Genomic DNA, 12,636 nt, shown 5'->3' on the forward strand with positions numbered 1-12,636 from the left:
CCCCTCATTCTTCTGGCCTTCACTTCTGTGCCACCACCTTATAGAGGCTTTCCCTGTCTACCTAATTTGTAATGGCTTCTCTTATTCCAGTGCCTCTGTGTCCTTTTTACAGAATTGATCTTAACACAGTTCTACTTATTGCATTTACGTATTTGTTGGCTTACTTGGCGTGTATGTATGTGCTCAGTGTTGCCTACCCTGTTAGAATGTAAGCTCCTGGGGCGCCTGGATGGCTGAGTTAGTTAAGCATCTGCTTTCAGCTCAGGTCATGATCCCAGAGTCCTGGAATCGAGCCCCACGTTGAGCCCCACGTTGAGCCCCACATTGAGCCCCACGTCGGGCTCCCTGCTGGCGGGGGGGGGGGGACTGCATCTCCCTCTCCCTCTGCCCCTCCCCCTGCTCCTTCTCTCTCTCTCTCTCTCTCTCTCACACACACACACACACACACTCTCTCTCTCTCTCTCTCTCTCTCTCAAGTGAATGAATAAAATCTTTAAAAAAAAAAAAAAAGAATGTAAGCTCCCCCAGGGCAGGGACTGTATCCTTCCCTGTTGTTGTGTCCTCTGGCAAACCCCCTCAGAGAGAAGGTGCCCAATAAATATGAAAGGAAGGGAGGGGGGAGGAAGGAAGTCTCCAAAAAGGGGGCTGCTTTTCTAGGCAGCCCAGTTTCCAGTGAATGTGGGCAGTGTGTCCTGCTTAGCCCTAGGATTACGGTGCAAGTTTAAAAATAAAACCCCTGGGTGGAGCGAGAAGCCTTTAGAGAGGATGGGGGAGAGATAATGAGAAACATGAGCGGCCAACGCAGGCCCAGCAGGATGTGGGACCGGCCAGGAAGAGAGAGGGCCCTTGACTCCGGGGAAACAGACTTTGGGGCTGTAATGGTCTGACGAATGTAGGACTACTAATTAGTCACCAGAGGTCTTTCTCTTGATCTGCAGCATAAAGAGACTCCAAAGTAGTCAATTCAGGCTGTGATTCCATCCTACAACAAGACGTGTTGCGAGCTTTTTTGAAGAGACGTTCTCTATAATTGCTAAGACAGGGGCCCCCACGCCCTGCAACTGACAGCCGTTCCATCAGGAGAAGGGAAGGCCAGGAGGTAACTGAGGCGATGAAGCCTGCTTTGGCTCACCCTCCCCCTGACCCTCCCCAGGGCCCATCCCAGCGTGGGATCTGAACCTCCCACCACAGTAGAGCCTCGGCCAGACATCCTAAGGTATATCCGCCCTCCAAAGGCTTGGCTCAGTTCTGGGGCAGCGTAAGTCAGGGAGGGTCAGGTCAATGGGTCACTAGAGACAACTCGGACATCGCCTTGGAAATGCTCTGCCCCCATGTGCACTGCCTGCGTTTGGATCCACCCTGAAGCAGCTGTGTGTTAAATCCTTGGGCCTTGGTGGGAGGTGGAGAGGCATCTGGGGAAGGTCAGAGTGGGTCACGAAGGGGTCCACCTCCTTTAAGAAAGACCATCAGTCTTCAGGCCTTCGTGAGAAGTCTGACGTCCCAGGGGAGCAGCAGGCTGAAAATATATAATCTGGGCCCAACCTCTGTGGTGCAAGGATGGGCTGAGCGGAGGGAGGGTGCTGCCAGCATTCCCCTCCTTCGGACCGTGACCCGGACCCCTTCCCACAATGCATCTCTCTGTGCTGCTCCAGAAGCCAGGCGATACGCTCACGGTCACCTGGTGCAAGCGAATATTTGCACGCCTTTAAAACATTGATCACCACTGGGTGTTTTTTCCATCTCCACAGCTCTGTGATGGTCAAGAAGGCCACAAAAGAAGGAGCACAGAGAGAGACAGCTGGAGCTTTACACACCACGCTTAGCCTCCAACCTCCAACTCTCTAGAGGCCTCTCTTGTAGAGAAACATAAAACATAAAGCTTAAAAGAGGACCAGTTCCCTACCCAAGGCCACTCAGGAGGGAGGGGCGGAGCACTGGACCGGCCAAAAGCAAAATCCAGGCCAGGCCAGCCTACAGCGGCCTGTGGCTTTCATCCTTGCAGTTGAATTCTCAAATGATTTAAGCTCAAAGTCCCGGACCAGGGCCCTAGGGCAGAATCTGCGAGGAGTCTATGCCCTGAGGAACCCCATGCCCCCCGGACCATGGGAATCCCAGAGCCATTGTGTGAATTGAGCCAAAGGAGCCTGCGGAAGATGACTCCTTCTTTAATTGTTTGTTGGAAACGCCCTCAGCCTGAAACTGCTGAACGAGTAGCTTGTGTCTGTTTCATGCTTCAGCTCTTCAAAGGGTCTCCTGCTTTCTTGGCTAGTTCTAGGTTCCTGACACGAGGGCTGTAAGTGCTGAGAAAGCACAGGGTGATAATTGTCCCTTGGAACAAAAATTAAAGTTGATGGCAGAACAGCAGGACGGCAGGTGACCTTCATGTCCTAGGCACAATTTTTTAGACGAAATGAATTCTTGCAAAAACTTCTAAAAAAGCCTTAGCCAGACTGCAGACTTGTCAGTAGCAATAATTAATGTTTTATTGGGCAAATACCATGCTATGTGTTGCATACTAAAACATTTTTGGTCCTTTACCTATACTGTTTCCCTAGTCTTAACCCAATGCTAGGAGAGAGCAACGTCTAGCATCGATAATGTAACACGGAATGCACTTCACCTCTATTAACTCACATACTCCTGACCACAACCCCAGGAAATAGGTGCCCCTATTCTATTTTACAAAAATGAAGTGTCTAACTCGGCCAGGGCCATGCATCTATTGGGAGTCAGAGCCAGAATTCAAACGCAGCCTCACCCCAGAGTCCATGCTCTTGAACATCTTGCTACCCTACCGTTAGGCACCACAGACTGTCACTCTGGACTAATGAAAGGGTAATGAGAGCAGTGGGTCAGACTTGGAACTATGAGATGAATCTTGGGCTTCTTTGTTTACTCTCTTTCCAAGGAGCTTAGAACTCTCCTTGCAGAGCCCTCAGCAAAGTCATCCAGGATCAGCTGGGGAGAATGGCAGCAAGTTTTTTGTGGCCACCTGAGCGAAGATTTTATCCTTGCTCCTGTAACTTAAATTCCATATCACTAAAGCCCAACCCATTCCATGACTCTGAACCAGGGGAATGTTCTCTGGGCTGGAGACTTGCTCTGTGTGGGCTCCAGGGAGGGACTGGAGCCTTCATCTCAGCTCTCCTCACATTGCCATTTCTAAACTCTGACAGAGATCTTGAGAAACGACAAGAAGAATCTCATTTTCTAGACGCTCTTTTAGGTCCCCAGAAGTACTAGTGTAGCACTTTGCACACATTGATTAATTGATGCAAATTGCTTCTATTCCCATCAGACCAATGGTAAAGGCAAAGATGCATTGTTCCATCTGCCTCCTTGGGTGCGAGGGCTGGAACACACCAGATCAACATCTCCCTTCTAGGTGTCTGACATCACTTGTTTGCCTTCGATGCACAGTAGCCAAAAGAAGTTATTCGTCTCTAAGCATGAATAATACAACAAAGCTGGATTTTTCCAGGCAACCAAAATGAGTCCTCTGAAGAGATGAGACTAAGCTGGCTAAGCCAGAGTAGATGGCACAGAGCATGGGGAGCTGGGGGGTGGTAGTGTGTTCTCCTAAGTCAGGGTCAGAGACACTTGGTGCAAACTTGTCAGCTTTGCTTCAGATGTGATGCACCGCTTTCTAGAGCTATGAGGAGCAACAGAGTGCGAGATCCCACTGCTGCCCTTGGCCTTGGCTTTCCCACACCAAGACTGGAGTGATGCACTCATTCATTGGGCCAGTATTTACTGAGCACTCGCTCTGTAGCTAGGGTCTGTCCTAGGGATACAGCACAAAACAAGATAGATAAGATCCTGCTCTCACGAGGCTCGTGCTATGTTCCAGAGGGGAGGATGGGCAATAGTAAGTTTTAAAAAATTGACAGGAAAAATATAGACTGACTAGTGCCATGATAGGAAGAGACAGGAAAGAAAGCCTCTTTGGGGAATTGCCGAGAGAGGTGAGGCCCGAGGGTGAAAAGATCTGCTATGTGAAGAATAGGGTAGAGCATTCCAGGCAGATGGAATGGCAGTCATAAAGTCTGAGAGACAGGTAAGGACATGGAACTGTAGAGGAACAGAGTAGAGGCCAGCAGGGCTTGAGTGGGTCAGGGGGTCTTGCTCCCCAAAAGGCCTCGGGCTGCTTACTCACCTTCTTGAAAATCGCTTCTCTTCTCCAAAGTGTGCTAAGAACCTGCTCCAAGAACTCATCCTTGCTTAGCCAAATGCTGTCCCTCTTTAGAAAGAAACAGGAAGAGAGTTCTTCTTGTGGCAGGCGGGGCACATGGCAAAGGCGTGGCATTGGTTTTACATAGGGACCACCCGGGCAGATGATGCCAGCAACCACTGGCACTGGGAGAGCTTTGCCAGTGGTGGGAGTGGTGTGCGGTGGTGGGGCACTCGGCCCCTGCGAGTGCTGCAGGCCCAAGCCGCGACTTGCCTGCTCCAGGCCCGTCTCACTGCTGCTCCCATGAGCTCAGGAATAAGGCAACATTTGGCTTTGCTCTGCTCCTTTCAGACGCCTCTCTGCCCACTTTCAGCCCTGATACCCTCGGGGGTCTTTCTGGGCTTCCTGCCCTTACCTCCTTCCCAGTCACAACCTGAATCTCTGCCATCTTCCAGGGCCCCACTGAATAATTAGCCTCTGGAATGCATGCCTGCCCCTGTAGCTGCAGGCGAAGTACAGCAAGCAGAGAGGTTCTGTTCCGAGGCCTCTCTTTGTCCTCCAACTGATGCCAAACATGGGGCTGCCTGGTCAACCCATCTGAGGTGCCAAGCTTGCTAATTAACCTCGCTGACAGGAGAGAACTGTACCTATTTGACCCTTAGCAACAGGACCCTGACAAACACCTAGAAAGTGCTCTGTTGAGGGTCGACCATGGCTAGAACACGTTTTTAGGAAGCGTCCTGGAATTCAGTCCCTAGAGGCAATGCAGCCAACCTCAGGTTTGTGAGCTCCAGAAGCCTGATGTCTTGCTCTAGGGGGGAACCACTGCTAAACTATACCATTGGCATCTCTATTCCAGTTTTCCTTTTGTTGAAAGGAATTGGCCCTATATAGGATCGCTTTCTTCTCTGGCCTTCTGTGGTTCTCTTTTGAAGCACCTAAATCATTACCACAACGGCCATGGTCCGGCCCCCTCCTGGGCCTTGAGTTCTGACTGGCTCCTCTTCTTCCCTGCATTTCAGCCACACTGGCCTTTCCTCCACTCCTTGGCAGTGCCACACTTCCTCATCCCATGTGACCTTGGCCATACTCTTTCCTCCATCTGAAACACTCATCTCTCACCCAGTAGACCCTTGCCAGTCGCCCCACATCTGAATCCAGGCATCACGAGCTCACCAAAGCTTTTCCAGACCCCTCTGACTGAGTCTGGTACTGCTTTTGCTTTCCTGAGACACTCAGGAGAAGTACTACATGATTGAAGTCTGTGTCCCTACCTGGTCTCTAGCTTCCATGAAGGTAGGGACCCATCCATTCCAGGCTCTGTAGCCGTAGTGTTGCACATGCTCCTTGCACACAGGTGGTATCCCACAGATGAGTGAAATGGACCCGAAGTGAGCATTAATGACCCTCTAGGATCCCCCGTCCCAGTCCCCAGTCTCTCTCCTTTTTCTCTTCCTGCCTCTTTGTTTCTTTACATTTCCTTACCTCCTCCCTCCTCATTCTTGCTATTCATTCCTCCTTCTTTTCTGGGACTTGGACCTACCTGTGACTCCCGTGAACACTGTTTAAGCCAACAGAAGAACAGTCACAAGTTAAAGACAAGAGTTCATTGTCATAGCTTGGTATGATGCGTTGACCTAAGCTAGATTACCCCAAACTCAGGGCCTGCAGGGGGAATGTCAGACTCTGGTTCCCACTATCATAGTTTGCTAGGGCTCCTATAACCAAGTACCATAGACTGCGTGGCTCAAACAACAAAAGTATACAGTATATATACTTCTGGAGGCCAGAAGTCCAAAACTGAGGTATTGGCAGGGCTGGCTCCTCCTGAGAGCAGTGAGGGAAAGAGCTGTTCCAGGCCTCTCTCCATCTTGTAGATGGCCTCTAGCTCCTTCTGAGCCTGTGAGGGAGAGATCCAGGCCTCTGTCCATGACTTGTAGATGGCCCTCTTTTCCCTGTGTCTTCATGTCATCCCACTAGATGTGTCTCTGTGTCACAATTTCCCCATTTTATAAGGATGCCAGTCATAGAGGATTAGGTCCCACCCTAACGACATCATTTAAACTTGAATTTCTTTGTAAAGACTTCTCCAAGCCAGGGCACATTCTGATATTTGGGAGCAGAGGGGAAGTTAGGACTTCAGTGTATAAATTTAAGCAGAGGACCTAGTTCACCTCATAACATCTCCTTCTACCCATCCATCACCCCAACCCTTTTTGAGTTACTGAAGGAGAAAAAAATAGGGAAGCACAGGGACACCTTCCCTTCTGAGGAAGTTATATGGGAGCCTAGCACTGGAAGTGGACAGGAGAGGAGTGTGAACCCAAGAGCGAGAAGAGAAAGACCAAATTGATGAACAGCTAAAACTTTGCTTGTTGCCTGGCTTAGAGGTCACAAGCCGCTGCCATGGTAATTGGCTCATCCTGAGTTCATACCCAGATCAGCCACTTACTAGCAGTGGGGCCGTTGCCCTCCCTTGTAAAAGGTGGGTAAGGACTGCCCCTAACTGCTGGGATGGCCGTGAAGACTGAGTGAGGGTAGAGATGGAGGGCTTGCTGTGTGCCAGGCACGTAGTAAGTCAGGGTGCAGCAGGTGTGCTGTCGTCCATCTTACTATCGGGGGAGGGCTTGTCCCAGGAAGATGGTCATTCCAGAAGAAGGTGATGACAAGGAAGAGACTCATTGTCACTGATAGAAGCCAAATGGCTCTGTGTTCTTGTTCACAGTAACGAAGAGAAAAGAACCAGAGCAGTGATCGGACTTTAGCTGTGGCCCTTGGACCAAAGATGGAATCCCCTGGACCACCTCCACCCCAAGAAAATGCAGAATCCTGGGTCCCTCAGGAACCAGGCTAAACCTAGGTACCTGATTTAAAAAAAAAAAAAAAAAGCTCCATTGTGATTGTTATGCATGTGAAAGTTTGAAAACCACAGGCCCTGGAGAGACTGAGATGAGTCTTCTCCAAAGGAGCCCCCACATCTACACTTCCCTGGCACAAGGTGGGAATGCCTCTCACACCTACCCCCATCACTAGCATTCCTTGGACAAAGAGAGGTGGTCTTGAGCAATTGTGCGTTAAGCCAAGCAGAGTACCTGGCACAGAGTAAGGGCTCAGGAAACGCTGGCAACCAGCACAGAAGCCCTTCGAATTCGGAATGCTCAGAGATACAAGCAAAACGCCATGCCAGTGCCAAAGTGCCTCCATGCTGCCCAAAAGGCGTCCCTAGTGGCCACTCATAGAGAGTCACTTCGGACTTTGGAATAAATGGACTGTGGACACCCTTTTAAGACCCACCTTTCAGTAATAATAGCAAAGACATAGTCTTCGCTATAAGCCAGGCACGGTACTCAGAGCATTACTCATTTGATCCTTTCACCGACAAGAATGGTACTTTATTATCCCACTTTACAGATGATGAAACTGAGGCACAAGGCCACAGGACTAATAAATGGCGCAGTCTGGGTTCAAGCCCCAGGGAGTTCAGCTGCAGAATCTATGCCCTTGGCCACCCTGTTAGGCTGCCTCTCTTAAGTAGTGATATTTAGGAATCAGACCATGACTATTCCCTTCCCACTGGCCCAGATGCTTATCCTTATTCCCATACCTTGGACTCTGCCTCCCAGCTGAGTTAGACATCCTGTCAGTCCAGGCCAGAGAATGCTCTGTTACCTGCCCATCCAGGTAGGTGCCCTCCCTTCTCTGCCATTGCATGGGCTTGATCCAGTTGTAACTTTAGATGGGACACCTTGTCTCTACTCGACGAACATTTGTTGATTAGCAGATCCTTTTTTTTTTAAAGGATTTATTTATTATTTATTTATTTATTTATTTATTTATTTATCTCACACACACACACACACACACACACACACACACAGAGGCAGAGACACAGGCAGAGGGAGAAGCAGGCTCCATGCAGGGAGCCTGACGTGGGACTCAATTCCGGGTCTCCAGGATCATGCCCTGGGCCAAAGGCAGCGCTAAATCGCTGAGCCACTGGGGCTGCCCAGCAGATCCTTTTTCAAGGGAAAGAAACCCATTCGCTTATAATTTGTGTTATGTGTAGGTGTAGACTTACCTAAAACAGGGTTTGCCTGTGACACAAATGACTACAGATGATTTTTCCAGTAGTTCAAATCAAGGAGCATTACATTAGCCAAGCAACACCTATTTGATGAAGTGGAAGGGGTATGCCTCCACTCTGCAGCATCACTAATTCCTAGAAGCTAACACAGCAGGCCTGGTAGCCTCATGATCCTCCAGAGTTCACGCAGGATCCACAGAATGCATGTCAGCAGATTAAGCAAGCACACTGTCTATCCCGGGGTCAGGCATCCCTTCCCTAAGTGTAAATGAGCATATGATGTCCATCTACCATCGCCACTGCAAGTATAATCACCATGGTTGATGCTACTGGCCTGTGAGGTCAAACCACTTAATGAAGCAGATAGTGTCTCCTTAAACCCTTTATAGAACCAAGCCATATATACATATGTCTGCACCAGATTTGGGAGGCAGTTTACAAGAAACTCAGTGTTTTCTCTTCTTAATTCTTTGTGTATTAACTTTGCTTTGGACTAAGTACCTCATTTGCAAATCCATTTACTCATACTAAAAAAGGCAGGGTCAACACAAGAAGGTGTCCAGTGTTCACCAGCTGCCCCTCAGCAGCAATTTGATGATCTTGCCTTCAGATATACAATCTCAAAAGGGGAATTTCCTCAGAAGCCCTCAATGACCAACACAAAGAAAACAAAGGAAAAGGGAATTTGTGACTGTGAATCACAGTCTCCACCAAAATCCACACTCATTCACCCGCACAGCCCCAGTAAACAGCTGGCCAGTGCTTCACCAGACACCACTTTGCAAAGCTAGGCTCATTTCTTTTCAACCCTTTGCCCCCATCAGGCTGGCTCAGCCTCCCACAGAGCCCGGCTCATCCTTTGCTGGATGCTTGTGTCCCCGTCCCCCACTGGTGTGCACAGAGCTAAATCATAAACAATCACATCCCTGTAGGGAATGAAAGGGAAAGTGCCCAAGCAGAAAAGAATGCAGAAAAGTGGGAGTGGATTAAAACAGCTGGAGAAAGCACAGAGTGTTTACATTCTGCAGAGTCACAGAGGGAACCCAGATAAGCTGGGTTCCTCTTGGGTCTCTGAAAAATGGGTACTTGATTGGATACCTGGATTCTACCCCACGCCTGGAGGTTAGACTTGTCAAGTGCTCCGCTCTAGAAGCTGTACACTTGGGGCATGTAATCCGGACGTGGGTGTGGCTAGCCATTCTCTGCTGGTGCCTGTCTGCAGGGGTACTGAGAGGAGGATGTGATTTTCAAAGGAGATCACAAGGAAGGTAAGGAATAACCCAGGGGGCTGCTGGGGCCACAGAATGCCAGCCTGCCGAATCACCATCAGCTAATCCTATATTTCAGCCTGACCTTTCTCCCCAAATGTTGATAAAGTCTGAGGTGCCCACCGGAGAACAGACTTCCCGAGGCAGCTGAATGTCCAGGCTCCGCCAGGGTGAGCATGACACAGCAGGCTAACACCAGCCGGACTCACCAAAGCCACAGATTTTGGCTTCTGCCGAACCCAAGGGGCCACATCCAGCCCGTTAGTAAATGGGAACTTTCTGCCCTTTCCAGTCCTCACCAGCTTGGCAGTGGAGGAACAGAGGTGCCGGGCAGCGCTGGGCATGATTATTTTTACCGTCTCTAAACTCCGGGTGCTATTTTTACCTGCCTGGGCCGTTAGCAAGCCCTTCCCCCAGAGCAGTCTGCGTCATCCACCGTCTAAGCCGAGAGAGAGGTGGGCTGCTCGGTGTCCCCCAGTGGTATCTGCTTAAAGCATCCTACTGCCTTAACTTTCCCCCATTATCTTCCCTCTCGTGTTGTTGTTGTCCTTGCACTTGGACACACCCCCACACACCCCCTCAGCTCTACATGTAACCTGTCCTTTGTTCCCCAGAACAGAGACTCAGATTCTTACCTGAAAAACTTGCAGGCTGAGGACTGTGCCTCTTCGTCCAAGGGGAGAGGGAATCCGTCTGCTCCCAGTCACTGTCGCTGTGCTGCAGCTGCTTCCCAAGCAGCCCCACGCCGGCTCGGAGCTTCTGGGTTACTGCAGCTCTGTGTGGGGAGAGGGGACGGGCCGTGGCACGCGCATCAGGTCGCCGGTCCGCCTCCAGACCGTGCCACAGAGTCGCCACCGTCCCGCAGGGCTGTGTGGGAAGCGGGGAGGCCGGGGGGGGGGGGGGGGGGCAGTGTCAGGCTCTCCGTCTCCCCCTGGCCTTGGTTGTCAGCAGAGGGGACCTGCCTTCAGACAGCAGCCCACGCTGCTCCCCCGGGACACACACGAGCTCTCGGTGCCCAGGTCTGACGGCCAGCAGCGGCGGGCCGGGGTGAGCGCGGCTTGTCTCGGGGCACCGCTGAGCCGAGTGGACTGCCGGCCTGTCTGAGCAGAATCCTGTTTATTTGGAAGGCTCAGTCGCCGGGGAAACAGCAGGTCGCGGCTCAGAGACGCTCCTCTGGAATCAGAAGGCTGCTGGGTGAAAGAGTCCTCTGACATCTGGCACCCTGCACGGGTGTCGGTGTCTGTGTGTGGCGGGGCGTGCGTGTGAGTCTGTGCCCTTCCCAGAGCCAAGCCTCGCAGGGGGCACGGCGAAGCCACTCTGGGCCGGGCCGCCCAGGCCGGGGCTGTGGAGTGAGCCTGTCGTCCCTTCCCCCCGGCCAAGCCTCTCCCTGCTGGGCCAGGCTAACGAATCCTCAGGTGAGCCCGGCTCCCGGGGGCGGGGATTGCATCAAAGGACAAGGGGCATCATCTTTCTGACAACGGCCAGGACAGGGTGAGGGGGGGAGGAAGCTGCCTGTGCAAATAACTCTTCGTCTAGAAAGGGGATGAAGCTGCAAATTGGATTGAAAGGATGCAGATCGGGGTGTATCTTGGAAGAGACTAAATGGAAACATGATTAACAGTTTCCTATAACTGATGAAGAGTCCCTCCTCCTCGTGTAGGCATCTGGGCCTTGGAGGGCTGTGTGTGTGTCTAAGCACCCCGCCCCCCACCTGATGATTCAGACAGGCAGGTACAGACTGACCTGTGAGAACTGGAAATAGGCTCTGTTCTCCACTTCCCCTTGGAAGGTGGAGGTGGGAGCCTCCAAACGCCTCCTGTAGCATCCGGAGAGCCATTTTGTGCCTCCTGAGGGGATGAGTGTCAGAGAAGCTCATCCTCTGGAACAGAAGCACAAACATCCCGTAGCTCCAATAATGGGCAAGCTGCAGCTCTCCTAAAAGGGACTTGAAAAGTACCAAAAGAGTTGATTTCACCAAATTTTATTAATTTGGAATGTCCATGAACTCCCATGTCCACAGATTCAAAGGTGCTCATGATTTACTTTAAAAAAATCATAATCTGGGGCACCTGGGTGACTAGAGCATCTGTCAAGTGTCTGTCTTTGGCTCAGGTCGTGATCCCGGGGTCCAGGGATCGAGTCCTGCATTGAGCTCCCCGCAGGGAAACTGCTTCTCCCTCTACCAGTGTCCCTGCCTCTCTCTTTGTGTCTCTCATGAATAAATAAAATCTTGTTTTAAAAAGTAAAATGTAAAAAATAATAATAATCTTCCTGAGGATCTGCACATTTCCAGAGGGCCTTCTGAAGCACAAAAACATAAAAATATTTCAGACAATCATCTTCTCAGTATTGGAGAATTATTAGACCGCATCCAGTGTGTGTCTTAACTTCCCAGCACATGGAATGATAGATTTTCAAGTTAGGGAACACTGAGTTGGGAAACTAGGCCCATTGAAAAGCAAACTAAAAATTCTGAGGACAGAGAAGCAGCTCAGGGTCTCACCAAGGTTGTTCCCCCTAATTAAAGCCTTGGCTGTGACTTAAAAGCAGGTGTCCCTGATTCAGGGTCACACCCTTGAGCTTGCCCACACAATGCGGCTGGCCCTTCCGGGGCAGCTAGGTTCTTCAGGACTCCCTGGTCCCTCCTCCCTCCTAATGGAGATGAAAGGGACCCTGCTAACATCTTCCCTGTAGGCCAACAGCAGGGTTGTGACGATCCCGTGTGCCTAAGTATGTGAAAGCACCGTTAAAAACACTTTTTAAGGGTAACCCAAGTCTAAGTTATTATTTTAGTTTTGTTTTTCCATTAAATCCAGTTGTGAAATGCTGTTTTAAAAAACACACACACCTACACAGCTTTTAGGCAAATATAATCCCTAGCTACTGATATAAACTTACTTTCCTTACTGTGTATCTGGTATTCGGCAATCTTACTGTACAAATACTGGGTAATAGTGACTCCTTGGTTCCTTCAGGTATTCACTGTAATATAATCCCTCTCAATATTGAAATTTTTAAAATGTCACTCTAATACCCCCCAAGTTTCACATTTACTTCAACTTTCACGTCAAGCATCTCGATTTATCTTTTAAATAATATACGTTTGGATGTTT

General features: G+C 50.2%; 2 protein-coding genes across 8 annotated transcripts in view; one reads left to right on the forward strand and one right to left on the reverse strand.

Annotated features, from left to right (window-relative positions):
• The window catches only part of FGF1 (fibroblast growth factor 1), an 87,877-nt gene extending 76,551 nt beyond the window's left edge, over window positions 1–11,326 (reverse strand). The window contains exon 1 of one of the 2 annotated variants that reach the window (XM_041765625.1): window positions 10,159–11,326. Coding sequence is in view for 1 of the 2 variants with exons in the window: in XM_041765622.1 (XP_041621556.1) it covers window positions 9,909–9,955 (47 nt within the window). In the remaining variant the exon portion in view is untranslated. Of the gene's footprint in view, window positions 1–9,908; window positions 10,097–10,158 lie in introns of those variants that run through there. The other variant, XM_041765622.1, reaches the window with a different exon arrangement.
• The window catches only part of LOC121496848, a 235,849-nt gene that overhangs the window by 161,602 nt on the left and 61,611 nt on the right, over window positions 1–12,636 (forward strand). For 4 of the 6 annotated variants that reach the window (XM_041765618.1, XM_041765617.1, XM_041765619.1 and 1 more), the window contains exons 1-2: window positions 8,083–9,377; window positions 9,451–9,523. In XM_041765618.1, the coding sequence (XP_041621552.1) occupies window positions 9,191–9,377; window positions 9,451–9,523 (260 nt within the window). In that variant the 5' untranslated portion in view covers window positions 8,083–9,190. Of the gene's footprint in view, window positions 1–6,896; window positions 7,032–8,082; window positions 9,524–12,636 lie in introns of those variants that run through there. The other 2 variants (XR_005989355.1, XR_005989356.1) reach the window with 2 other exon arrangements.

This window comes from Vulpes lagopus, chromosome 8 (genome assembly GCF_018345385.1).
Source record: "Vulpes lagopus strain Blue_001 chromosome 8, ASM1834538v1, whole genome shotgun sequence".
Lineage (NCBI taxonomy): Eukaryota > Metazoa > Chordata > Mammalia > Carnivora > Canidae > Vulpes > Vulpes lagopus.